At 42.7% G+C, this 27473-nt stretch overlaps 1 protein-coding gene across 5 annotated transcripts in view; it reads left to right on the top strand.

The window, feature by feature from the left end:
• The window catches only part of PLCB1 (phospholipase C beta 1), a 354862-nt gene that overhangs the window by 269292 nt on the left and 58097 nt on the right, over positions 1-27473 (top strand). For all 5 annotated transcript variants that reach the window (XM_053937775.1, XM_053937776.1, XM_053937774.1 and 2 more), the window contains 15 exons: positions 2953-3023; positions 3600-3696; positions 7316-7400; positions 8463-8587; positions 8858-9012; positions 10720-10884; positions 12046-12145; positions 14207-14311; positions 14808-14917; positions 19292-19424; positions 20217-20270; positions 20786-21005; positions 24107-24287; positions 26008-26084; positions 26175-26264. In XM_053937775.1, coding sequence (XP_053793750.1) covers positions 2953-3023; positions 3600-3696; positions 7316-7400; positions 8463-8587; positions 8858-9012; positions 10720-10884; positions 12046-12145; positions 14207-14311; positions 14808-14917; positions 19292-19424; positions 20217-20270; positions 20786-21005; positions 24107-24287; positions 26008-26084; positions 26175-26264 — 1768 coding nt within the window. The remainder of the gene's footprint in view (positions 1-2952; positions 3024-3599; positions 3697-7315; positions 7401-8462; positions 8588-8857; positions 9013-10719; positions 10885-12045; positions 12146-14206; positions 14312-14807; positions 14918-19291; positions 19425-20216; positions 20271-20785; positions 21006-24106; positions 24288-26007; positions 26085-26174; positions 26265-27473) is intronic.

Below are 27473 nucleotides of genomic sequence, written 5' to 3'. Positions count from 1 at the left end.
GAAAGAAGCTAAAGCTTCCTAATGGAGCAGTATTTAAATACTGTTAAGTAAGCAAAGTGTTAGTTTCTCTTCTCTTGATAGGATGATGGTTTTGTCAGAGCAGTGGGTGCTGCAAGGAAGGAGTCATGGAATACAGAGACAGAGGGCAGAATTGGCTCCATGGTTTCATGATGCCTTAATGAAAAACTGGATAAAAGGTTTTAGGCTCAGTGTATGTAACTGCATGGTCTCTGCTGAAGCCGGGTGAGACCATGGCCCATTGTTACAAAGCAAAATGCTTTATCAAACTGAATAAAGTTTATTTTTCCCTGTTTAAAAATCAGCAAGTGCTGATGTACAGTGGAAAAAGCCCAAAAGGTGATTGCCTCTTGGGATGCTGGTGGCTGCCTAAATGTGCAGAGTTAACAAGCTGCACCAGCAAGAACCACATTCATAATTCATCCTGGCCATTGTTTGAAAGGGTCTGAGAAAGCAGATTACCAGATTCCTCTGAATTTCAAGCACTGTCTAGCCTTTGGTTTTATTAGGCTGTCAGTATCTGTCAGGATGATGAGAATGGATAATGTTTAGCACACTGTTTCCTCGACCCAGGGATTTGGCTTGTCATTCCCAGCTCTCCTGATCATGCTCCAGTCAGTATTACTGTGTTGAACCCCTCTACCCATCAGCTGGAGTTCAGCCTTCTTTGCCCATTCGTTGTTTTTCCCAAGGAGTGCTTTTATATCTCCTCCACACTGCCCCACTCAGCAGCGACAGCTCCCTGAAAACATCCTTCAAGCTGCCCTCGGAGTTTCCTGTGCCCTTCTGCCTGTGAGTGGTTTGGCAGTACCTGTGTTTTAACTTGTGATAGGGAGCAGCATCCTCTAATTTCTTTATATTCTTCTGTCTGCCTCTGTCTATGGGCAGGCTTTTGTTTGGCTTCCTTGGAGAACGACTATTTTCACTGTATTTGTGTGCCACAGAGCACAGAAGAGGTCCTGTGCTGACCTGGGTTTGCAGTCCTGTCTAAATGCAGACGGTAATGATGGTATTACAGCTAATTGTCCCTTAGACAGCCTCAGGGTGGCTTTGTGTCCCTGCCATGAATCAGGGAGAGAGAGGGCTGGCTGTGAGCACAGGGCCATGCTGCTGGGGGAAAGGCAGTGCACATACACCACACCTCCTGAAACACTCATTTTGATTCCATGCTGGCAGTGCTGTGTGTTACTTGTCCTGGTTTTGCTGTCTGATGCAGAACTTGAAAATGAGATTTGATCTCCTTGGGAGTATTTGTGTTAAATGTTTTTAAATAAATGAACCATATGCTGTGTACTTTCCTCTCTGGACACTTCCAGCAAGAACAGGCTATCATGTACCTCTTGCCTCAGAGGTGCAAGCTGGCCAAAACCTGCCCACCTCCCATTTCCTGTGTTCTGTGCAGAGGGTTATTTTGCCAGTCTGGTTAAATCAATTGAGAACTCCCCATCCAAAGATTGTCAGTGCAAATCCTGTGAGAGCTTGGCTGGCTCTCTGCATTGTGCCTGAGCCATCCCCTGAGCCTGTTGAGCAATCATGTTATTTTCTTCAATGAAACACTCAGGAAGAAATATGTTGATGAATAAAAGCCTGACATTTCAACATCTGCATCTGGAAGGAAGTGCAGGCTGGGTAGTCATCGCTGGGTTGTGAAAAGCACACTTGTGTGTGCTCCCAGTGCTGATAAGGGGCCCACTGGACCAGACTGGGGGCCTGCTGGAGCAAAGAGGAGCTTCTTTATTGACTCGGTGCACTTGGGATTAGGCCCCAAACTGACAGGAGGAAGTGAGACTGAATTACCATTCTCTGGAGGATTTGGGAATGCTGCACAGTAGTTAGATTTTTGTGCTGCCACTGCTGAAGAAAGCTGGAAGGTTTGTGTAACAAAGTCTTCAGGGAGAGCTGTCACTCTTACAGATGTGGATAGGTGACTGCAGGATAAGTAAATCTTCCTTTCTGGAGTATTAAGATGCACAGGGTACACTTTATGACAGCCAGGCCCACAGGAGGAGTTTCTAAAGGCAAAGATAAACTTGATATTCCTTAATGATTTAATTTCTGATGCAAGCAATCAAAACATTTTGAAGGTGAGAAGAGGCCTTCGTTAATTAACATTAAAGAATTTACGTCTTGCCCGTGGAAATTTGATGAGTGCCCTGCAATGGGGAGCGAGGCAATAAATGTGTTTTATTTGGTGCCATTTGCTCCAGTTCTCAGGGAAAGGATGAGCCTTGGGCAACTCCTGCCATTGTTTGGTTCGCGCTGCCCTCAGCTGGCACGGCTCAGCTCTGCTCCAGAGCCCTGCCAGGGACCCAAAGTGCCGTGCCAAGGGAATTGCTGGGAGCTCCTGCACTTGGCTTCTGTGCCAGACCCTGCCAGCTGTGCTGCCTCAGAGCAGGGGCTGTGGCATGCACAGAACAGATGGGTTCTGCTGAGCAGCCCTAGGTAGCACAGCACAGCAGAAGCTCATCGATTTTCTTGGTGATTTCTTCACCCCATGCAGGCTGCTGCTTCCCACAGGGGGTGAGGCACTCCCTGGAGGTCCTGCATGGACCTTGCAACAGCAGGAGGTTGAACTCACATCTCCAAACCCTGGGGCTGTGTCCCAAACTCGGGAATATCTCAGAGCAGTCTGTGAAACTACCCAAACACTGAGCACACTGCACCCTTCTCTCAGTGCCGATTGCCAAAAAATAAGCATCAAGCAGCTGCAAAGGAAGAGTTCCTATTTGGCTGGGCAATAAGAACCGAAATCAATGCTGAAGATGGATGAGTCCCTCGGGAGCAGTGCTGGGTTTCATTGGTGCTGGGACAAAAAGCACATGCACAGCGCAGGCTGCTTTGAGCAGTGCTACTTGCACATCCTTCTTGGATTTGTCACTGGCAATTGTCACTGTTGCCTCAGCCAGTCATTATCTTCTGCTTGAAACTTTTCAGGAGAAGCAGAGATGGAGAGCGACGATGATGATGACTATGATGACGACTGTAAGAAGTCGTCGATGGATGAAGTAAGGACGGAGATGTGTTTTTGGGAATGGGGTTGGCGCGTGTTACCAGGAGTGAAGCTGCCATCCAGTGGAGAAAGGGAGGCAGAGCACCGGGGAGCACAGCACCAGCTTTCCCAACTAACTTGGTTGTTGGTTGGTTTGGAAGCACGTCTTTGCTTTGTTTATGCTTTTATTTTCTCAAGATTAAGAGCAAATAGCACCACAGCAGATCTGTTTGAGGCAGCTGCCTGTGGTGTGTTTAGCATTGTTGGATGAAAAACCTGATATCAAAAACTGAGAGTTTTATTATCTATCCAGGTGTACTAATGCATGTGCTCAGCACTGTGCAGGGGTGGAGGTAATGCAGTCCCTTCCCTGGGAGCCACGTAAAAAGAATGAATAGAGCATCCGTTTAATGTAAACACACACATCTTCCAGCCCATTTTGTTCTTTCCTATGTGACATTCCCTACATGAAGCATTGCCTTCTCTTGCCAAGGGCAGTGAAAGACACCACAATTGATAGAAAACTGGGCTTTGGCATTTGTGGCCTCTGATGCACAGACCAGACTGTGGCATTTTCCCTTCTCTTCCCTAGGGTACTGCTGGAAGTGAGGCTATGGCCACGGAAGAGATGTCTAACCTGGTAAACTACATTCAGCCTGTGAAGTTTGAGTCATTTGAAGTATCAAAAAGTAAGTAAGAAACATCTTAAAATTACCTGGCAAGTGTTTGGCAGAGTTCTGCAGAAATGCTGCTTGGCTTCCTCTCAAATAGATACAGGAACACAGACAGAAAATGTTCCTTTGGTATCCAGCCAAATAAATCCATTTGTGTTTTGAAACCTCTTTTAGTCTAAATATCTAACTTCATCAGCAGTAAACATGCTGACATTTCAAAAACAGTTTTGAAAATTATGTGCTTACATTGTCTTTGTTGTCCATGACTGAAGCAGTTTGAGAAAGGTGGTCATAAATATTCCTACTTTTATTTTCCCTCTGGTACTTCTGTAGAAGATTCAGGGCAAGCAGAGTCTGCCCTTGCCCACATGCAAATTCACTTTCCTGCCTCTGTGTGGTATAAAGAAAGGGCCATAATTTCACCCCCTGCTGGCTTTTACAGAAGATGCCTTGCTAGGAATGCACTCAGTGACATCCTCAGTAAACACTGCAGCATCTCTGCCTTCCTTGATGCATACCCTCCCCCCCCACACACTATTTGCCTCCCCTTTTTCACTTTGTTTTGACAGGTTTTAATATGCTTTTGGAGCTTTTTAGTTAAAGAAGTGTACAGCAATTTAATTTATTCTGGATTTGTGGTGTCCTTGGCAGAGGACAGGTAATTGTTGCCTAAGTCCATGTCTCTGTACAAGATTTGGCATTTGCTTGTGATGAATAATAAACATGTAAGAAGTTCCCAACTGTTCATTTGTATGTGGGTATTTATACAGATACCACACTGGAGCAGTCACAGAATCATGCAGGGAGCTGTGCTTGTTCCCTGCAGTAGTGTCCCTTTGGGTGTTTATAATCTCCTCCAGCTCTAATGAGAGTTACAAGAACACAGTGGGAAGGAGATGTGCCTTCTGGAAAGGAAGCCATGTGAATCCTAGCACTACAAGTTGATGCAGCTGTTATAGAATTGTCTCATGTAGGTTTGGGGTTTTTTTTCTGTTCACATGCCTTTGCCTTTTTGAGTTTTGCTTTTTGTAAAGACTTGCTGTTGTCCAGATTTTTCTCCTAAGTCCTGATGTGACCTTTGATCAATAATAGAGTTTCAGTCAACTCATATTGTTTTTAAAGAATTAAATTTTTGGTGTTTGTGTCAAAAAAAATCATTATGCGATAAATATGGCCCTAGGTGGTAAATGTTGCTGGCTGGCTAAAGAACAGCTTGGGTGTTCTGGTCTTAGTCGTGGCCTGGACTCACTGCTGGATGTTCATTAAATGAGCTGAATAAAGAAGGAATTAAATGAGGATTGCTTTTCAGTTGGCTATCTATCCAGCTGTTTCCCAAAAATTTTACTTTTGTTCACTTGACCTCACGTTCTTAAGTATAGAGATCCATATTTGTCTTTTATACAGTTTTATAGTTTCAATGTTACAGCACTTTGGTAATTTATTATGTTTTATTCAGAGTTTTTTGGATTTGTGATCCAGACCCCTGTGGTGACAAAAGTACCTCACCTCTTCTGTCATTCACACATTTTAAAAGTGCATTTTCTGGTCTTGCATCCAAGCTGGTAACAGAAATATTGAATAGCAGTGGATCTGTACCAGTCCCCTGAATGCCCTCACTAAAAAGGTTCCCTTTTCTCTGGCAGCAAGTAGCTGTAAGTGTATTTTTCCACGTTTTCCAGACAGTTTTCAATGAGTTATTTGTTCACTTTGCTGTAATTTGCTCCTGATAAGATAGCACAGTGTAATGTATCACGAGAGAGAAATGTCTCTCCTGCACAGTCTTTTCTTCAAAGGGCAGGTCCCTTAATCCTCTCCAGATACTACAAGGAAATAATTGTTCTTATTTTAATTATGAGTCTGATTAAGCTCTGGACAGTTGGTAACCAAATCCTTTAACAGCTACCAGCTCTGGTTTCCTACAAATGCTCTACTTAAAGACAAGGCTGGGAAATAAGAGTTTATTACTACAATACTACAAATTCTAGCACCTTGTCAACCAAAACCACTACACACCTACATTCTAAATAGGATAAAACCAGTACATGTGTGTTGCTAGTGCTATGCCATCAGTAGGGGGTAGCTGGAATAAGAATAATCTTAGTGTCTTTATGAGAAGCTGAGATAGAGGTAAGCCAGCTGGAGAAAGAAAGGATATTGTGTGGTAGAAAGGAAGAAGGAGTGGTAGGAGAGCAGCGATTAGGGAATAACAGGAATTTTTCACCATTAGGAGATAACAGCTGTGAATAACAGCAGTAGCATGATGGTTGCTGATTAGAAATAGGGACCACCATAAAGAGTGAGACCCAGCTCTCCTAGAGACAGAGGATTACTTTTGGAAACCCATGTTCATCCTCTGACTCTTCAGCATAGGTGGACAATGGTTTGTAGTTCCCAGTCTGGCAGCACATTTTCCTTTCACAGTGGCCCTAACAATTTCTTTAGATCCACTGCTTCCTTTTTGGCTCCCTATGAGGACAGTGCCCACCTGTTTCTGTCCTGCTCCTCTGTTTTATCCCTCCCCTGCGGCTTGGCAGTTTGACTTTGAGGAGCTGGCCAGCCCTGCCTCCTGGCTGTCCCTGGATTGCTGCAGCACAGTTGCAGGCATTTCTAAACCTGGATGAGACCAGGCCTTTTCCCTGCCTTACTGTTTGCTTTCAATAAAGTGGTGAGGCTGGAGAGGTCTTGTTCCAACACAGGCACTGATCCTCTCATTTTTAAGCATATCAGAGCTGAGTGAGTTAATGGATTTGACCTCCAGAGCTGTGGCCCTTCCAGGAAACCACAGGGCTGGTTGGGATGAAGTGGGAAGCTGTTAGTTCACAGAAACCCTTTCCTCTGAACAGAAGTGAAGGTACTGAAGCTAGCAGGGTCTTGACTTAGGCTCTCTGCTGCATCCTGGTGCCTGGGGGTATTAAAAGGCTGTGCCCACATCAGGCAAAGGTGAGTGACAAGCAATGCACAAATTAATGTTTACTCCTACTAGCTCAGACATGGAAGAGGAGCTGCTCACCACTGGTGGATCAGAAAGTTTGACCAAATTAAAGAGATCATAAAAGCCTGAAATCAGTTGGGAATTAGGTGAATCCCTGCTGGGGCACAGGAGTGCACCTTCAGGGATGGCTGGATAGTGGTGTTTGGTGGCTTTGATAGCTGTGACCTTGCTCCTGATGTACCAAGAGCCACTGCAGGCACAGCACTGCTCACTTTAATCTGACATGGACATCAGTTATTACAGCTCCAAGTGGCTCTCAGCCCTCACATCAGCCTGCAGAGACAAGCCAGAGGTCCAGCAGTGCCCACAGCAAGCTGCTGCAGCCCCTCTGTGTCACAGATGTGATCTCTGGGCTCACCTTCTCAAGTACACCCACACAGTGCTTTGCCCCCACTGTTGCCTGCAGCTGGTCCAGCATCAGCCTCGGGCAGCACCAGTGCCCTTCATTTGGGTACTGCTGGTGGAGCTCTGAGTGTGCAGAGCAAGGTCACTGTTGTCAGCAAACCCGTGTGTAAATTCCTTGGGATCAGGGTGAGAGGAGCTGATGAGCTGTAGGTGGGGTAAGAGGTCTGGAACTAAACCATGCCAGTTTGTGCTCTGACCTGTTTTATCACTGGTTTTATCTCCCCTTTAAACCTGCAGAACGCAACAAAAGCTTTGAAATGTCTTCCTTTGTGGAAACCAAAGGGCTTGAGCAACTTACAAAGTCTCCTGTGGAATTTGTGGAGTATCCTTGACTTTCAGAAAGTGGCTTCCTAAGTCTTTCTATATCTGAGATCTGCTACAGAGCTTTATTGGAATTCAGAGACAGGAGCTGGGGAAATAGGGAACCCAAATGAAATTTGTAGATTAGATTTTATTCCTTCTAAAGATTTTAGTCTTTCTAAATGAATTAATTGGCCTGAGTTCTGATGAGCTAATTTAAAAACTGGCATGAGTCCTCGTGCTGTGGGCTAGGACTCGAGAGAATAGGCATAAATGACATATTGAAGACCTAATTCTGATTGTTAAATTTAATATCCTTTATGGAGTGGTAAGAGTTATGGTGAGCAAATTGTCAAAATGTGGCTGACTTCTTTGCAAAGTCACATGAGAACGCTCACTTTGCCATTGTACCCCTACTGATTTGTTGCCACACAATTTCTCAAATGTTTTTGATTTTTATAACTTCTAAAGAAAAGCTAAGGAACATTCTGGTTACACCTTTTGATGTTTCTCAGTATCTATCCTCATGGTTGCAGTTAAGAATGAATGAAGTAAAACAGATAAACAGATAAAACAGTGCCTCAAAGGAGATTAATGGAAAGCTCCTTCCAAAGATTGCCTGCAGCACATTCTCATCTCAGAGATTTGTAAACTCATCCATAAGATGTGTACACTTGTCATTTGTGTCCATGTAGAGGCCAAGTCTAATCTCATTCCAGAAAACCACTTTTTAACTGAACACCTCTCCCTGCTCCAGAGGAATATTGACTGTTTACAACCAACTGGCCTCTGTAAATGTAATCCTAGGGAAATCCCAAAGTAGGAACCATAAAGATCTGCCTGTGCTCTTTCCTTGCTTGCTCTGAGTACTCTATGCAAAAACAAACAGCACCTTTAATTGCCTCCTATTTATCATATCTCCTACAAAACTGTGGACATCTGGAAGCATGATAGTTGCAGAAATCCAACGAGGAACCCGTGGCCATTCTGTGAAGAATTACCTGTGTTTAACCCTGCAGCTGCACTTCTCACTTGCCAGGTGATTCTTGTCACATGTTCTGCACCTTAACTACTCTCTGATCAGATACAACAAAATGCAGCTGAGCCGGATTTACCCAAAGGGAACACGAGTAGACTCTTCCAACTACATGCCACAAGTCTTTTGGAATGCTGGCTGCCAGATGGTTGCCCTCAACTTCCAAACCGTAGGTAAGTCCTGCTGTTCTCTGGCTTTGAAAAGCTGTACATGTCCACTTCTCTCACAGACTTACTGATTCATAGGTAGGAAAGGTTGTATTTGTCCAAAATTATCTAGGGATTAAAGTATACCATAGAGCTGTTAATTAAAGTGTTTAACCCAGGCTTGTACTGTTTCTGTTACAGTCAGTATGAAATTACAGTAATTTTAAAAAAAAATATTGCTTTTTAAGATTATTATCAGTCTACAAGGTAACTCTTACCAATATTTTTCACATCCAGATTTGTCTATGCAAATAAACATGGGAATGTACGAGTACAATGGCAAAAGTGGCTACAGGTTAAAGCCAGAATTCATGAGAAGGCCAGACAAGCACTTTGATCCATTTACTGAGGGAATAGTGGATGGAATAGTGGCCAACACTCTGTCTGTCAAGGTACGTATGTAGCTGGTGGAAGTGCTCTCATGGCAATGCCAGGGCATGGATATATTTATATTTCTGTGGTGCAGGGGGCTGAAAAATGACTATACTAAGCCAAGAAAATAAAATTAATTTAATTTCATGGAGCAACATTTAATTTTAAAATTCTCCCTCGCATTTTGCATTGCAGGAGAAATCAGTATGTTTTTATTGTATGTATTCTTTGCCATAGAAGTAATTAGAGAATCACAGAACTGGGAAGTGTATGGATTTAGGAGCAGTTTGGCTGTGTTTTTAGAAACAAAGGGCTGGATTTAAAACATGCTGTTGTGAAGTGGGAGGTTGGACTGGAATAGCTAGAACACTACATGCTTAGTATAAATAAATTTTTCTGGTTTTCTGAAAGTTCTCCAGCAGAACTGTGGAACCATAAATGCCAGCTGCAATTAGTTGCTAGCTTGTTTTTCCTTGTTCCTTTTTAAGGACCTCTGATGAAGTTCAGGGACTGCTAGGAATCTGCAGATTGAGAATTACCTGCATAAGTGTTCAAGGGGATAGATTGCATTGGCTGTGACAGGGGTCCAAATTCACTTGGTGTCTCTCCAACTATAAAACCATAAACTTTCTGCAGTCCTGCTACTCCTCTAATGGACTCATCCTTTAGAACAGCCTCTGTATTACAGAGTCCATCTGCAAAATATCCTCCTGTTTCCACTGAGGGAAAACAAGTGTTTTCCTGCAGGCAGGAGTGCAGCAGAGCCTGCTGGGATGGGATAAAGGAATAATCTGGTGATATGCAGAGTAATAGAAGAGGATGTGTGGGGTGACCTGTGGTGGTGACCTGCAATCATGGAAGCTTTCAGGCCCCTCCTGTGGGTTTAGAGGCACTTTCTTCTGCAATTAGAGCAAATGGAGGTAGAAGTCACTCAGCAGCTGTTAGGAGATGCACAGCTTTGGAATGGGGATGAGCCTGTGGGAGTCAGGAGACAGCTGCCTCTGCTGGTCACAGTGTCACTGCTCACACAGGCACAGCTGGCACTGGATTAAGATTTGCTTTAGGCAAGCCACAGTTTGTTAAGGTACAGTGACACTGCTGCACACTCCTGTGCCTCTTCAGTTTTATGAAGTAATTGCAGACCTCTCTTTCACTTTTTCAAGCTGAGAGCTGTGATGCCTGTTATAAATAAGAACTGGGAAAGATCAGCTATTTTACAATTTTATTTTCATATTAAAACTCCTCTGTCAAAAGCCTTTATTAGAACACAAACTTTGAAGATGGTTTTTGCCCTCACAGCTAAAAGCATATATATCATTTCTCTGCCATTTAAGCCTCTGTTTTTTCAAGCATTTTTTGAACCTGTTGTTGAGACTAGGTAAAACTTAGGAGCTCTCAGGAACTAGACATACAGATTGAGGAGGAGATCTAAATGAGTATTCCTGCTGAGGGAAGGGCAGCAGCCTGTTCTCAACCACATTATTGCTCATAGGGGAATTCAGGACCGCAGGGTCACAGGAAACCAGGCCTCACAAGTTGTTTTTCTGTTTCTGCAGATAAATATTGGGGTTTTTTTTCTGTTTATTGTGGGCTTAGTGTTGTTTTGGTTCTATTTTAAATGCCCACTATCTGATCATTAATGAGAGCTATGCATCTGTATTGCAGCCACTCATTTCCTAATCCACCACAGTGATCTCTAACGATGCTTCTTTGTTCTTTGGCTTTAGATCATTTCAGGTCAGTTCCTTTCTGACAAAAAAGTCGGTACCTATGTGGAAGTGGACATGTTTGGCCTGCCTGTGGACACCAGGAGAAAAGCTCTGAAGACCAAGACCTCTCAAGGCAATGCAGTGAATCCAGTCTGGGAAGAGGAAGCCATAGTGTTTAAGAAGGTCGGTGTAACACTTGCTTCCCAAAAAGGAATTATGCTTTTTTATAATCTCTGTCCAGTGGGGTCTTTCCATGGCTTACTGAAATTTTGCACTTGTTAGAAAGCAGGAAAAGAGATTCTGAATAATTATTTCACAATTCAGCTGCTTCTGCTGATCTTTGGCCGCTCCAGTTGTGGCAGCTGCTGCTAAAAGAAGTGAGTCTGAAGTCCCCTTGGTTGGTTGGGTGGCACAGCTGGAAGCAGCAGCTGTGTGGATGGAATGGGCAGCAGGCACAGATCTCAGCAGCAGTTCAGTGCCATGGCAATGTGCCCTGGCTGAGCAGCCCTCCTTGGAAACCTGGGAGCAGCAGGACAATGGGAATGCAGCTCCATGGGCCTGGCTGGCTGAGCTGGCACAGATAAAGCAGTCTGCTGGCCCTGCTAGTCACTACATTGGGGTATAAAGTCACTGCCTAGGTGATAGACAAATTCCATCCACCTGAGATGAAACCTCAACTTCTGAGCTACTCATGCAGCTGAGAATTACTGAGAATTGAGTCTGAGTATTGCTCAGACTCAATTCTCTAAACTTCTAAGGTGGCAGAAATGCTGAGCACCATGCAATGTGGATGTTTTATTGCACTTTGCAATATACCTGCAGCCAATATTTGAAAAGAACCTCTGGTTTTCGCTCACTGAGCACCTTGGTTAAAGTATATCCCCAGTCCAGGTGCTTGTAAAACAGTTTCTTTCAGATTTCTCTCAGCAAGTGTAGCTCACAAGGATGTTTAGACACTTGGTACTTGCAGCAGAGCTCTTTTCCCTGAATAATTTAGCCTTCTGAATGGCTTTCCTTTGGCAGCCTGCCAGAGCTTAACTTTGGAAGCATCACTAGCATTTTTCTTCTGTAATGAACTTCTAATTAGTGTACTTCGTTTCTCTATTTAGTTAAAGATCATGCCTGACTGCCCCTGTGCTCAAAGAAGCGGGGTTTTTTTTTGCTTTTTTTTTGGTTGTTTTTTGTTTTGTTTTGGTTTTGGTTTTTTGGGGTTTTTTTGGGTTTTTTTTGGTTTTTTTTCCTTCCAAGGACTTGATAAATTTTGGCATGTGTTCTGTGCAGCCTGTGGAAGAAGCTGCATCATTCAGAGCTGAAAGTTAATAATGCAGTAATATTGCCTTGCAGGTGGTTTTGCCTTCCCTGGCCTGTTTAAGGTTAGCAGTGTATGAAGAAGGAGGGAAATTCATTGGCCATCGGATATTGCCAGTCTCAGCAATCCGACCAGGTAAAAGCTTTTTCCCCATCCAGACAGACATTGTGTGGTGAAAGGAGACAGCCAGGCAGAATCTCAACTGCTCCAAATCAGCAGCCACTCAGCAGCCTCATAGCAAATGAGGACTTGAAAAACAAAAATGCCATATTTCAACAGAAACTTAAATTTTTGATCATCCAGGAAAATCAATGGAATTAAAGCATTGGAGGCATAGTTGGCACTTCCTTATCTCCAGTACACCAATTTCATGCTCACAGGTTTATGCTAAAAAGTGCAATTGCACACTTTGAGAGAGAGCAGCAACAGCCAATTTTGATGTCATCTTTGTGAGAATGGGACATGACTGGGAATGAAAGTAAAACCTGCTCCTCTCAATGTAATTTCTGCACACATGACAGACTGACCTGTATGCCAGCTGTCATATCTCTGTAATACCTTTAAGTCAATCCAAAATTACTTTCATCCTCATTGCTGAAAATTAAAAGAAAAATATCATTATTGGTCTCTTCTAAATTGCATTATTTCTACTATAATTAGTGGCCACTTAAATGAAAATTACCTTGTGTGACAACTCCAGACACATTTTCCAGGCCAGAGACTTGTTAGAGGTCCTGTTTCAGAAAGATGCAGTGACACTGGCAGTTTGACCAAGGGAAGTGCCCAAATTCAGTGCTAGATTTTCCAGACAGGGGAGGAAACTGAATCAGGAAGCATATGGGCCATGAACATGCTCCCAGCTTTACTCACTGGAAAAGGAAGAATATCTCTATCTACCCTGTGGCTTATCCAACACAAAGCTCACGTGTCCCCACATCTGACAGTTGGCCAAATTACTCCTGAGGAATAATCTCCACACATTTTTCAAGAGCAAACTTAGTTTATCAGTCCAGAAGACACCTTTATTATGCCAGCTGCATTTTCTGCTGGCTTAATGGATGTAGCTCTCTCCTGGAGGATCTGCTGAGTGCCAGAGGAAGGTAGGTGGGTGACCGGAGAGGAGAAGGGGGATGGGAAGGATTTCCCTCTTCTGGCAAGTGAAATCTTGCCAGAGCTGTTCCCCCAGACCCATTCTCTGTGCTTTTGGCTCTAGCAGTCATCAGTTTACAGCATGTGATGGAGAGCAGCCTGTTGGTCTGAGTTTGTGTCCATGCTGAAAACTGGCTGGAGGAGGTTGAGAGAACTGAGAACCCTTTGTAATATGTAATTCCTCTCTTTTCTGAGATGCTACTGAAAATTATATCATTCTGTCACATAAATCCACAGACTTGTCACTATTCCCAAAGCAAAGATTTAGCCATTACTTGGAGAGAGAGTTGCTTACATCAGCCAGGTATGGATTCCCCCAGATAAATGCATCCTGCTCCTGACTTGGAGCCTGACACCTCTCACATGTGTGGCTCCCAAGCTGGACATGGCACGCAGTGCCACAAGGTGATCAGTCAAAGATTGCACAGCCAGCTTTCAAAACAGCCTGGAATTTCTCTTTTTACAGACGTATTCCTGAGGATGGTCACACAATAGGATTTATACACACAAACATACTCTGTGGCCATCATGCCACATTGTTTTTCTTTGTCATACTTCTTATGGCAAATATTTTTATTTTTTATTTATTAATTAATAAAATAAATTTATTTGCCACATTGCTATATTTTTTAAATTAGGTGCTGTGTGTGGATGGGCTGTTACATCTCAGTTTACTTTGGCTGTTCAGATTGCTGAGTACTACCAGGGTCGCTTTTGAAAATTAAATAAGATGTACTAAACTAAAAAAATCCAGACATAGATACTAAAACAGAATGCATGAAAAATTTAAATAAATTACCATTTTTAGCATCAATCACATATGTAAGAATAAACAGAAAATATAATTTTGAGCTGCAGTGCCACATGCCTTTATAGCAGTCTGTACACTTATCCCTGAAGCCCTTCAGGTAAACCTTCCCCTCCTGGAAGTCCCTCCAGCTGCCTGCTCAGTTGGCACCACACTGTAAATAACAAATACAACAGAGATGCTTTGGAAATACCTGTGGAAGGGTTTATGCTGTGAACTGGTTGTTCCTTACTCTGCAGGCTATCACTACATCTGCTTGAGGAATGAGAGGAACCAGCCTCTGACACTACCAGCTCTCTTTGTGTACATCGAGGTCAAAGACTACGTCCCTGACACTTACGCAGGTAACTCGGAATTATACAGGGAATTTTCTTGCTGGGGAATAGAACGGGTAATTGAAACACAAAATCCATGGGGTGTGGGTGACTTGCCAAGCTGGGATAAGTCCTGTGAGCAAAGATCTGCATCGGGTGGATCAGTGTGTCTCCTCACTCCTAGGAGATGGCCTGATTTACAGCACCTTGCCTGAGGCTTAGGATTAGGGCCAACTCTTATTTTCAGCAGATGCTAAAGGAGGAAATACACCAGGCGCTTGCTACTGGAACACAAATGAAACTTTGCATGCAGGACACACGAGGATGTAATTGTTCCCTGGGCAAAGTGCCATGCTCAAGGGAGAGAACTGTGTTTTGGCATTGGCTCTAAACAGGGGTGGGTTTAAATGCCATGCAGCGAAAGACCATCTTCAGGGAAAAACACTGTTCTGCCTTTTCCTAAAACCCTGAGTGCTGGAGCCATAACACCAGGGCTTTGAAACTGAAGTGTTTGCCTTGTTCCTAGATGTGATTGAGGCCTTATCCAACCCAATCAGATACGTAAACTTGATGGAGCAGAGAGCTAAGCAGCTGGCTGCACTGACTCTGGAAGATGAGGAAGAGGTCAAGAAAGAGGTAAGGGAGGTTTCGGAGTCTTCTGGGAATCCTGCTATAGTATTTAAAAGCACCTGCTTTGCTTAGGAAGACAAACACTGAAAATCCCTGGGAATTGTATGTGCTGAGCACCTGTAAACATCTCACCCTGAGGAAGGCTGGGGCACAGGACAACCCAGCAGCATTGCACTGGGAGTGTACTTTCACTAAAAGCAGCATGGTGTGCACTGAGCAGATTGCTGTTCAGAGGTGAAAGACAGGAAGAACTGTGTTGTTTGTGTGATGTGCAGCTTTGCTCTGGAGCAGCTGAAATGTTTATGAGTAAATGCCCATTGTTTTCCAGTGTGCTGCTGGCTCCTGTTGCAAAAAAAAAAGACAGCTCTGTGTCAGGAGTTTTTCCTGAAAATATTACAAATTGCAGAGAATTTCAGACTGTCTCATTCCGCTGAGAAACATTTGTGTATCTCAGATTACAATGTCTCTACAGATTCTCTGTGAGCAAACATGTCCTGAAGAGACACAAGGTAATCATACAATATTTTAAGTGGGAAGGGGCCTCTGAAGTTCAGCCCTTCATAGATCTTAGAGAAATGAAGAGGGAGGAGACCATGGAGTAAATAAATAGGCCTATTGCAGCTCAGCTGAAAGCTATGGGAGCCCCAGTTTCAGTTGTTAGGTATCTGGAGACATATATATGGTTACCTACAGACTAATCTGTGAAGCTTCTTTTTCTGTATAATGGAAGGTGTTTTGCACCCAAATGCACAGATGTTGTTCTGAGTATAGCTGAGAGTTCAGCTGTGGTTCCTGATGGACTCTGCATGTTCAACATTCAGTCTCTCTGTTCCAGACACTGGCACTGGAGCTTCTAGCAGTGTTTGGTAACATCAGCTTTGTCTGTCAGAAGTGGCTGTGCCAGGTGTTGTGCACACTGAGTGATCAAAAGGCTCTCAGCACAGTCTCCTGCAAAGACAGAGAAATGCTTTTCAATCCTAAACTACCCTCTGCTCTGGTGCCTGCCATCTGCAATTCTCAGATGTGCAAAACCTGGCTGAACTAGATTTTGTAACCAAGAATACATTCCCAAAGCAGAGCAGATGAGTGAAAGTCATTACAATTCAGTAGCCAACACTTCACTGTGTGCAGTGTCACAAGTTCTGCTGAATGAGGCCACTGTGAAATGCTCAATAGTATCTTAGACATTTATCTAGGACACACTACACATGAGATTCTATATAAATAGCAAAGCCTTTTTTTAACATAATCCTTTAAATACCTTAGAGGTCATTTTTACTTTTGAAAAACTACAGATTTTCCTGGTATATACAGGCTTATTTGTTGGTTAGAAAAAATCTTGTCACAGAGTATCTTCTGCGGCAAATGCAAGGAGGGATGACTCCAAGAAGGAGTTTGGAAGCTCATAGAATAAAGGAGTTTTTTTTTTTTGGAAAAGCACAGAAATATTTTGTAAAAGAAAACTGTAATGATTATGATCTGTTTGCTAAAAATGTGTAATGGTTGAGTTAGCTGCAGCACCAAGGGACAGGGACAAAACTGCCACTGTAAGTGTCAGTCTGAGTTCACCACGGTTACCTTCTATTTTAAAGGCACTTTTCAGGAAAGGTATTTTGGTCTGTACTTGGAAATCTTGAATTCCCTGACCATGTTTTGTGATGATAACATTTTCCTCATCTGTTAGTTGGTTTTATTCACTTCTATTGGCCCACAACAATCACACCAATTCATAATTGCAAGTACATTCACTGGCAACACAGCTGAACAATCCCAAGTGTGTTTGCCAGAAATTAACACCTGATTGCACCTGGGTTCACATTCCCAATGCCCAGTTTCAGGCTTACACACTATGGCTGATTGTGTGCAAAGCTGAGCTGCCTCCCAGTACAGATTCCATTCCCCACACCTCTTTCCTTGCCCCCCACATGCATTTCTGATCTGAGCAGCTGTCAGAGGAAAACTGAGAAGTTTTTGCTTTGCTCTCCTTCCTGTAGAAGTTCAAACCCAACCTCTGTAGGAAGTTCCACAGGCTTCTCACAGAACAACAGTGAACTAAGCTACCCAGCAGTGAATTGTTTTAAACCAAGAAATCAGCCTTTCTTCAGGCTTCACATTACCTTGTCTGTTAATGGTCAGTGCAATCACATAAGCAAAGAATGCTGAAGAACTGGCTGAGGTTCCAGCATGTTTTCTGGGTTTATTTACAAAGTTTCCATTGTGAATATGACAGGAGTTCCTACCTTTACTTTCCTTAGTCAGCTCTTGCTTTCCAGCCTGGCCTGAGAAGAGCTGTTTTTGGGGAAAAGAATGCCTGCAGTGTGAGTTTTGCACCTTTCAATGAACACATTGTTAATCTCCAAGAGCATACAGGTAGTGAAGGTTGCCCTCTCTTCCCCTGCCAAGTGTCCTCTACAAACAGGAAGAATAATCTGAAGGAGTTTGCAGAGAATTCCTTGGTAAGAGCTAATCCCAGCCTGAAGTAGCTCCTTTTCTCTGTAGAAATAAAAATAGACCAGACAGAGTCCTCTATGGGTATGGATTTCTCTACTTAGTAAATGCACTGTGTTGCAATAGACATGGCAATGTGAAATAGAAACCAGTTTATGTTAATATTAAAACTGTAAATTAGAAGGCTGGATTACATCATGTTTTAAAAACAGCCTAAAAGGAAAAATCCTTTTTTTAAAGGAAAAATCATGTTTATTTTAGCATTCTTTTAGCCTAGTGTGATGAATTATGGGAAGAGAGAGTGCTTTTTAATGGGATTAGATTGTTTGATGTAGTGAAAATTATTCCTTATTCACTTCATGATCCTGCCTCACATTTCTGCTTCAGTTTCTGAAAACAGATGTTTTATGTCTGTCAAAGTGACAGGTTATATTAATAGTTCCTCAACAAGGTGTGATGCAGCATTTCACAGCACGCAAAAACAAGGTCTCAAAAGAAGATAATACCCACTTCCCATGCAGTGGGGCACAGAGCTGCCAGAAGTTAAGAATTCTGGCTTTATGTTCATTAGATGTTGATGATCTGTGTAGCAAACATTGTTTTTATTAAACTAATGACGTGCAGCCTGAGGAGAGCTGCGAGGACAACCACATCTGTGTGTGTTTATCACAGCTACAGCTTTTGCCTGTCACATTGTTCTTCTGTTAGCAATGTTGGTTAAATTAGGTTTTTCCATATTTTACTGCAGTCGCTCCGGCTTGGTACAAATGAAGTTGTTGGCACTGGTTTTCAATTGCGTCGTGCTTCTGCCTACAGTATCTCTCTCCTGTAATTCTGGTAGGAATGGGCTGTTGAGACAGGAATTGTTTTGCAATGCACAGTGTAGCGTCAGGGCCAGACTGAAGGAAACCAGCAGCGGGAGCAGCACAAAACAGTTGGATCAAAATCCATTTTGCCTCTATTGATGCAGCACAGGTTGATGTTTTGCAAGCGTGGAGTAATCATGGGGCAAAAAAAAACCAAAAAACCCCAACTGTGGTATCCTGCCTCCTCCTGTAATGTGATTACCATCAAAGAAGGAGATGGAAGCAGCTGAAGGAACAAATCCAAAATGTCCCTGAGACACCATGGCAACTGGCCCCTCGCAGGGACAGCAGGAAGCGGAGAAATTTCAAAAGCATTTCAAAATAAAAATTGCTGTGAATGACCTTCTGTTTGCTGAGTGCTGGGTGCCTGCTTAAAACCAATGGTCACAGGGACAGTTTCAGATGTTCAGTGTGTAGTGCAGTGCGCGCTGCAAGCCTGAGCCTTTAGGAGACCTGGAGAGAAGGAAAAGATTGTGGAAAATGCTTAAATATTTGGATACCACAGACATGTTCATGAAGCAGAATGGAGGTACCGTTTACATATTACCCTTGGAGTGTAGTTACAGGAATGTAAGATCTTGGGAGACAGAAGGATGTTCCTGTTCTGTGAGAATGGTGAATAATGGTAGTGCTGTGTGTACCTATGAAATTTAGAAGTAATCTTGTGTACGCGTTTTGTTCACAGCAGGGACTTGAGGAGCATTCTCCTGGAAGCACCTATGTTATTTCTAGAAAGATTTTGTGGCTCTTCACCGCAATACAGCCTTCACATCTGGTGCAGCTAATATATGTTGCACTAAAAAATGTCCCTGATGAGTTATATCTGCTTAAAATACTTTTTTGGAATAATGCATGCTCCATTTCTTCTTGAAATTTACCCTGCACAAATGAGCCACCTGGGTTACCACAGCTCTTAAGAATGTCTTCTTCCCTTGTTTTATTTTAGAATAATTTTTAGATACAACATTTGCAGAATTTTGCATTTAAAAACCAGACTAAACTGGACCTGCAAATAAATTAAGTCTGTTAGTTGGGAAGAATAATGTGAATTATCATGTGATTTCAGATTGACCACGGGGATGCACCGTCTGAAGCTAACAATGAACCTAGGCCGACACCAGCAGAAAATGGGGTAAATTTCACTGCCTCCCTCACACCAAAACCAGCAACTCAGGTTGTCCACAGCCAGCCAGCACCAGGTAAAAAATAACAAACAACAAAACAAAGGAAAAGAAAAAAGAAGTCCCATGTTTTCTAAATTAGTCTGGATAATAATTTTGCAAGTGCTTTGTGTTTAAAGAACAAAGGTGGGAAGTTGTGTGTGTTTGTTTCATTTGTCTAAAATAGGTAGAAACTTTCCCACCACTTTTCTCTGCTTCAAATATACAAATATCTTCTACTTAACACTTGCATTGGTGGTGAAACTGAAATTCATTACAAGCAAGAAAATGTGCTGGGTTATTTTGTTGTTGCTGCAAGTGCAGGAATCTCTTGGAATTGTCTTTACAACTATGCCTAATTCATGCACGTAGTGACATCTTATTCCACACACAAAACACAGTCTTGGGCACTTCTGTGCCTATAGTTTTATGGCTGCAGTCTCTATAGGCAGGATCTGACTTCCAAGGAGCTGGATTCATCCTGTGTGCAGGAATTCTGCACTGCCATCATATTATGTAATATGGTTGTACTGTCAGCCCAATGCCACTCAAATGACTCATGTGAGTGGTATCAGGGAGTTTATCCTCCTTATCAGTAACACAACACAGCTCAGGTGGGTTTTTGGAAGGTCACCTTTGTCTTGGGCCAGAGGGTTGATGTTTTCACGTTGCCCCTCTTCTGCTGAAAAGATGCATTTTCTCCAATGATTAAAAACTGCCCATGTCAGGGTATGTCCTGTGCCACCTGCCATGTTTTAACACTCAGCCAAGCAGCACAGTCATGGCTGTTGTTTTAAAAGAATTGGAATTAAACATCTCTTTTACCTCTAGGTTCTGTGAAAGCGCCTGCAAAGACAGAAGATCTTATCCAGAGTGTCCTCACAGGTAATAAATACATAGGTCACACTGCATGAATGATAAGCTTTCTTGTCAAGGAAAACATCTTTTTTATGAAATAGGCCATCTGGCTTAGGCATTTCTTCCAGTGATTAGGACTGCAGTAACTCCTAGAGAGTGTATATGCCAAGTGTTCTTCCTCAGAGCTGAAGTAAACAATGTTTGGGCACATCTCATGAGATGGGGGACAGGAAATTTTTTAGAAATTGTAGTTTCATGACCACCAAGTTACCATCTAACGCAGAAAAAAGAGCAGCATTATTGTGAGAACAGAGGCTAAATTTGTTCTGAATGTAGTGAATAGTAGTAGAACCATTTTATCACAGTGCTTTCAAGCCAGTTAGCTTATTTCAAGTAAAACTACTCAATTTATGCCATATTTCCTTTACCCACAGTAAACAAACAGGTTTTGTTCCATTCCTGCTCGTGGCAATCCCTGGCTCCTCTGACTGAAATCCTACACTGCTGGAAAGTTGAAATGCCTTTTGTTATTATCATTGCAGAAGTGGAAGCACAGACCATTGAGGAGCTAAAACAGCAGAAGTCCTTTGTTAAACTTCAGAAGAAGCACTACAAGGAGATGAAGGACCTGGTGAAGAGGCATCACAAGAAAACCACCGACCTTATCAAAGAGCACACAGCAAAGTACAACGAGATCCAGAACGACTACCTGCGGAGGAGAGCAGTGCTGGAGAAAACTGCCAAAAGGGACAGCAAGAAAAGGTGGGTGAAACACAGCCTGCCTCAGCAGTGGGCTGCTGGACACCTTTACTCAGAGACCTTTACTTCTTTTACAGTAGAGAAATCATATGTAGGTGGCAGAGCACAGAAAAAATCCAAAGCAGCAGGTTCCTGGTTAATGGGGGAGATGAGAACCACAGCTCCATGTTAAAGCCTTGGAAAAACTCAGGCCACTGTAGAAGGCATCAGGTGGAGAATTAGGGGAAAGAAGCACCTGGAGATCATAAACATCTGACTGCTGTTAAATCATGATTAATCCAGGACACCTGAGAGCGTCTTAATGACTGCCTGGCTTTGCCTCTACAGCAACACCCCTTCTGTGCTTTCTCTTTCCAAGCCTTGCACCCTCCTGTCTCTTTCTCTGTCCTGATACAATGTTTGTATTATTTATCTATTAACTATTATTATGAATTTAAATGCAAAAAAACTGCAATGAATTCTTACTAACCTTTCCACAATTATTGCCTTGTTCTTATGGTAAGGAACTGTATGTTAATAAAGACCAATGCATAACTCCTGGCAAAGCATATACACGCATAGAGCCAATCAGTGTCAGAGACTCTAGCAAATGAACTTTTATTTCTCTCATTGCTGCATCCTTTTTGTCTTAACATCATTTATTTTTTAAAGTAACAAGATAAGCACTAAAGTCCTCTTAACTTTTACATGAAATTGATGTAGCTGCAGTTCTTAAACATCATGATATTGAACGAACTTCTTAAAAAATTACTTTTTGGTAGGAGATGATCAGAGAAAAAAGCTGCAAGCCTGCTCTGGCTGCCAATCTTGTTGATAGTACCTCTAAATGTAAGTGACTGGGACTCAGGCCATAACTTGTCCCTGGGCAGGAGCTTATTCATTTCTGCTTTTCTGATGACAGAATGTCATTGGCCTTAATAACAGCTTGACACTCACAATATATCTGTGTTCTACTGGCCTTCACTGTTGCCAGTTTTCAGGCTTCCAGGTTCTGTACTTGAGTTTAACAAACTCCCTTTAATGACTGGCTGTCAACTGCAAGCCCAGGGATATTTTATCTGCAGTGTTTTCCACCACCAAAATGTGTGACAGACAGTGGCAGGCAAAACAACAGCACTTTTCTGGCTTTCCTTCTTTTCACATTTAAGCATAAAATCAAGCTGAATAAATAAAATGACTCATTTGTTTTTGAGCAAAAAGAGATTTGAGTTTTTGTACTGTGTTGTGATCTGACTGCAAACCACTGATGATGTCAGGCAACAAAACCCTGCAGTCTCCTATGTGGAGCTGCCACAGTGGTGTCAGAGACATGGAGTTTTATGTGCAGATACAGACAAGTCTGGAGGTTACATTTTAAAAAAGGCACAAATATTTTTTCAGGAATTTTCAAGCTTGCAACTACATATTATCTCAAGCAGCAGACTTCTAATAGAGCACAGGAGAAAGGGGATTTTTATCATTTTAAATTATTGATGACACTGTTTGCCTGTAACTGCAAAGTATAAATTACTACTTCACAGGTGTCCCTGCATCAGATGGCCATAAAAATATCTTGTCTATGATCAGGAGCAATCTCTGCTTTTTGCCCTTGTCTAAAATGGAGCCAAGATTCAATAAAGCCCTTGTCTACAGGAAGTATATTTATTTATACATGTGCACAAGTGTTTTGTTGGTGTTGCTCTGAAGTTTCCTTAATGATCACGTCCCATAAAAAACAGCCAGTATTTTAGCCAGTGTTTAGAAATAGGCCTGATTTCTTTTTCCCAGAAATACAAGAGAAATGTCAGCTTTATATTATGTGTTGTCTAATGGCATAATACGCTGACTGTAATATTCATTAGGGCTCTCTCCTGGCTCTGTAATGTTTAAATTACCCTCACCCATCACACCACTTAACCTCTTAGCAGAATATTCAAATGCAATAAAAACACAAGAAATAAAAGGAGGCTACCTTGACATTCGTGTCCTCGGACGGATGAAAGCAGGATCACATTATTTCAGGTGAAGTAACTCTTAAGTAACAGCAGCTGCACACTTGAACCTGGGAGAGAATAGAGAGGCAGAGCCAGTTCTCTGCATTGTAATCTCAGCACATTTCTGAGGAGCAAACTCATTTTTCTCCCCATGTCATCCCTCCCTGTTCAAGGTTTTGTTGTTTTGTCCATCTCCTGCGCTGTTCTGACGTTTCCCAGGCAACTGATTTAGCACCTGAGCATGGCAGTAAACACAGCAGCAGAGCAGGGACACAGCATAATCTTATTTTTTTTAATGTATTTTCCTTAGATTTGGTTTAGTGCTGGCCTGAGAGTGATACTGGATTTCCTGCTTATTTTTCTCTTGGGCAGTAGTTTAGTGTCATCATCTCTCTTTTCACAGTTACATCTATCCTTCCTTCTGTCTTAAGAAAGAGTAAAACAGACCCAAACTGTTCCTTAGTGTTGCTTTTTAGCTTCCTTATTGTGTTTTTCCCTTGCTCATGAGAGCTGCCTGGCTGAGGTTTGCTTCCCACTGGGGTGTGAGCTTTCCTTCTGAAGCCAGCAGCCCATGGAACACTTTCCTGTGTGTGCTATGCATGGTATTTCCTGAAGGGGGAAGAAAACACCAAATAAAGGGATGTTCCTGCCATGTGAAGCATTTGGTAAATGTAGATGTAACGTTAAGCTTTTTAATTTATTGCTGAGTGCGTGCAGGGATGACTTTGTTTCCAAAATACTCAGCATTCACCCTTTCTCCTGAAGGCTCTGCAGCTTTGAAGTTCAAGTTATGTCTGGAAGTGGATAAACAAGTTCTGTGGGAAGTCTTGGCAATTGCCTTTATAGCTCACTTATACTAAGTCTGGTTGCCACCACCCTGGTGGGTCAGTGAGATGAGGTTTAAAATCTGTAGCCATCCCATTAATAAATCATTAAAAATTTCTTTTTAGTTAAATCCTTGAACTTACTAGGGCTAAAATCACCTATCCTCTTGCTCTGTATGTGGTGCTAAGGAACTTATTAATGGGCTACTAATAAATATCTGACTTCAAAAGGCAAATTTAAGCAAATGAAGGCAGGGTGTGGATGCCTAGTGACCGAGATCCCTCGGGGTATGTTGTGTCCTTGCAGGTCTGAGACGAGCAGCCCTGACCACAGCTCTTCCACCATTGAGCAGGAGCTGGCTGCACTCGACTCCGAGATGACCCAGAAGCTGGTGGAGCTGAAGGAGAAGCAGCAGCAGCAGCTGCTGAACCTCAGGCAGGAGCAGTACTACAGTGAGAAGTACCAGAAACGGGAGCACATCAAGCTGGTAGGTTTGTCGTGTCAAGCTCAGGGTGAGCACTGGTGGCACCAGGATAAATTCTAATCACCTAGGGCTTCCTCCTACTTGGGTCCCTTCCAGAGCTCCACTTCCCTCTGTTCTGCTGCAGCTTCAAGGGGCTGTTGTGTCACTTTGTCACTGACACTTCCAACAGCTTGGAAGCTTTGGGTGGAAGGCACAAATGCAACAGGATTGTTGCTACCTCTGGTTACATAAGTCTCGTTTTACTGCAGCTTTTGGATGATGTTCCTGTTTTGTTCTGCCACTTTTTCAAACCTGCAATGCACAAGGAGGCAGGATTAGCCATAAAATAAATTGAAACAGCATGAAAATAGATTCAAACATTCCCCAGGACAGAGGGTTGTGCCAGAGTGTTCCTGTGGCAGATGAACACTTTGAGGGGATGCAGGACATACTCTGTATATGCTGAAGAAATGCTTTGCATTCATTGGTCCAAGTCAGCTTTATTTTTACAGCTGGAGTTTGGCTGACAACTGCAGCAGGATCACAGGCCCTCTGAGTTGGGCAGATAGAAGCTGACACTAATGGATATTAGGCAGAAATGAACATTTTAAAGGGTGTTATGGGAGTACAAGCTGTTTCTCAACTCCAGACAACCCCCTCTTGCAATTTTTTCTATTAGCTGATGTTTGGCCTCACTCCTGTTGGGTGAAGTGATTTGTCTCGTCTGGTATTATCCTATTAGGTGGTGGCACAGTGCATTCATTTTTTAGCACAGACCCTTTGGACAGTTCTCCCTCTGAGCTGTGCAGGAGTTAATATCCCAATTCAAACTTACCTTTCAGCTGAGAGATTCTTTCTGATGGCTTGCTTTTAGAGGGGAGCCTATTTTTGGTACCTTTCTACTTTTATCTAAGGAATGAAAAGTTGGATCAGACCAGCTATGCCTTGTTATACACTCCTGGTTCATCACCCTGAGAGGATGATTTTACAAAATCAAACTTAACCTAGAAGGGTGATCAAATGGGTCCCATTTCCCACTTTATTCCCTGTCCCTTGAGCTGGCACAGGAGCCCTGCCCACGACTCCTCTCCTGTCAGCATCCCACCACAGCCGTGCCTTTTGTTACTGGTTTGGGCACCAAGGAGAATGAACCCACAGCAGATTTCAAACCAACGACTCAGAGCTTTTTCATTCTGTGACCAAAATGCAGGTTATGCTTCTCTGTGCTTGGCTTTCACAGCTGTCATGCCTGATTTTGAACATCCCCTTGACCACCCAAAATCCAAACTGTTCCTTGTAATAATCTTCATTACAGGAGGAGTGTTTTCAGCCCTCACAGAAAAACCTGGATGTTCAGTGACACAGGCATTCAGTTGGCAATTAGTATTGTGTAAATTCAATTTGTGACCCATTATGTTTTTTCACAGGCATTTTCATTCCTAGCAAAGGTAAAATAGTTTAAATATATTTTGAATTTACATTTAATTTTGTGAAAGTGTATCACCTTGACGTACAGAGAAGTAGCAGTTTCTGTGTGAGTTGGATGTGCACCACTCTGGCTGAACTCCACCAGTTAATAATGTGTTTACACTGATAATGTTGTTTACTGGCTTTTGATCGTTGATACTTCATCTGGGAATGGCGTAACACTTTTGTGTCTGCTGCAGACTTTTGAGGAAATTTAGCTGCCTCTATGATGTTTAGCTGAAAATACATATTTTTATTTTTGGGATTTTTTTCCTAGCTAATTCAGAAACTGACAGATGTAGCGGAGGAGTGTCAGAACAACCAGCTAAAGAAACTGAAAGAAACATGTGAAAAGTAAGTGTTGTTCCCTTTACCATTGATTGCTGCTCCTTGTGGGATTTGTTTAGATACTTTTTGTACTTCCCTTTGTTTTTAATGTTTTAGAGAAAAGAAAGAACTGAAGAAAAAAATGGATAAGAAGAGGCAGGAGAAGATCACAGAAGCAAAGTCCAAGGATAAAAATCAAATGGAAGAGTAAGTATATCCCTAGGTCCATATCACTGTACAAGATTTTTCACAGCTGGTAAATCAGAGGAAGATCTTGACCCTAAATCCAAGGCAGCCTTCAGTCAGACCTCCCCAAAGTCCTTTCCCTGATAATAATTTAATTTCCTGGAGCTAATCCAATCTCCTGTTCTGTGAGCAGGACGAGCTGGGCCAGCAGCAGAGGTGCTGCTGTGTTGGAGGGGTTTGTTCCTGGGAGCACTTAATGAAGCAGTTCCCCAAAAAGCTGTTCATCCAGGCACTGTTCCTCTGAGTGCAAATAGCCTCAACACTCCTGTTCCTGCGGGCTGGGATTTCATTCTGACTTGGTTTTCTGTTTGTGAGTTCTCTTGTCTTCTTCACTCCATTCAAGCTTCTCTCCAGGAGAAATGGCAGCACCACACTGGGAGGTTCACTCTGTTTTTGGGATGAGAACAGGCTGTGCCCAAGACCCTCTACCAGTGACAGTGACACGTGGGGGGACACAGGGGAAAGCTGAGCTCTCAGGGTGCAGTGTCCCTGGGCAGGCACAGCAATCCTAATTCCATTTATGCACCCCCAGACAGCACAAACTGCAGTTGTGCAAGCTGATTGTTTTCTTTCCATGGGCACAGTATCTAGGTTTGTTTGTTCTCCTTCATTTGCTTTGGCAAGCAGCTCAAAAAGAAAATGGAGCATTTTAATCTTGCACTGCTATTCTTTTTACCAGTCTTTACTTAGAGCAGTTAAAAATACAAGAGGAGCAAACAAAACAAAAAAAGAAACCCTCTAATGTTTGAGTTTTACCATGTAACAAAGGCACAACTGTATTTGGTTTTCTGCAGGTAAAAGGGTTTACACAGGTTTTGGAGCTTCTCAAGAGAGAATCTGTATTTGGTAACCCTGAAAGGAAATCACAAACACACACAGTGAAGTGTTTCAGGTAGTTTCAGAATCAGCACATTAAAAATTTCAACAAACATCCTATTGAAAAAAAAGAGAATAATTTATTATGAAAAAGAGGGAGAAATACTTAACATAGTTAGAGCTGTTCAGAGGGCATGGAATTCATATTAGAAAAAAGCAGCTGGCCATTACAGAAATGCTGCAGCAGTAAAAATCAATTGCAGTAGGAAATGATTTGCTGAGCGGTAAATGAGGCACCAGTGAGAAAGGCTTAGGGACAGTCAAGTAGCAGTTCTTTTCTCTTCCCCTTTCATT

The sequence above is a fragment of the Vidua chalybeata genome, chromosome 3 (genome assembly GCF_026979565.1).
Source record: "Vidua chalybeata isolate OUT-0048 chromosome 3, bVidCha1 merged haplotype, whole genome shotgun sequence".
NCBI classification, from domain to species: Eukaryota; Metazoa; Chordata; class Aves; order Passeriformes; family Viduidae; genus Vidua; species Vidua chalybeata.
Note: the sequence above shows the minus strand (reverse complement) of the source record. Positions and strands in the feature narration are given on the sequence as shown.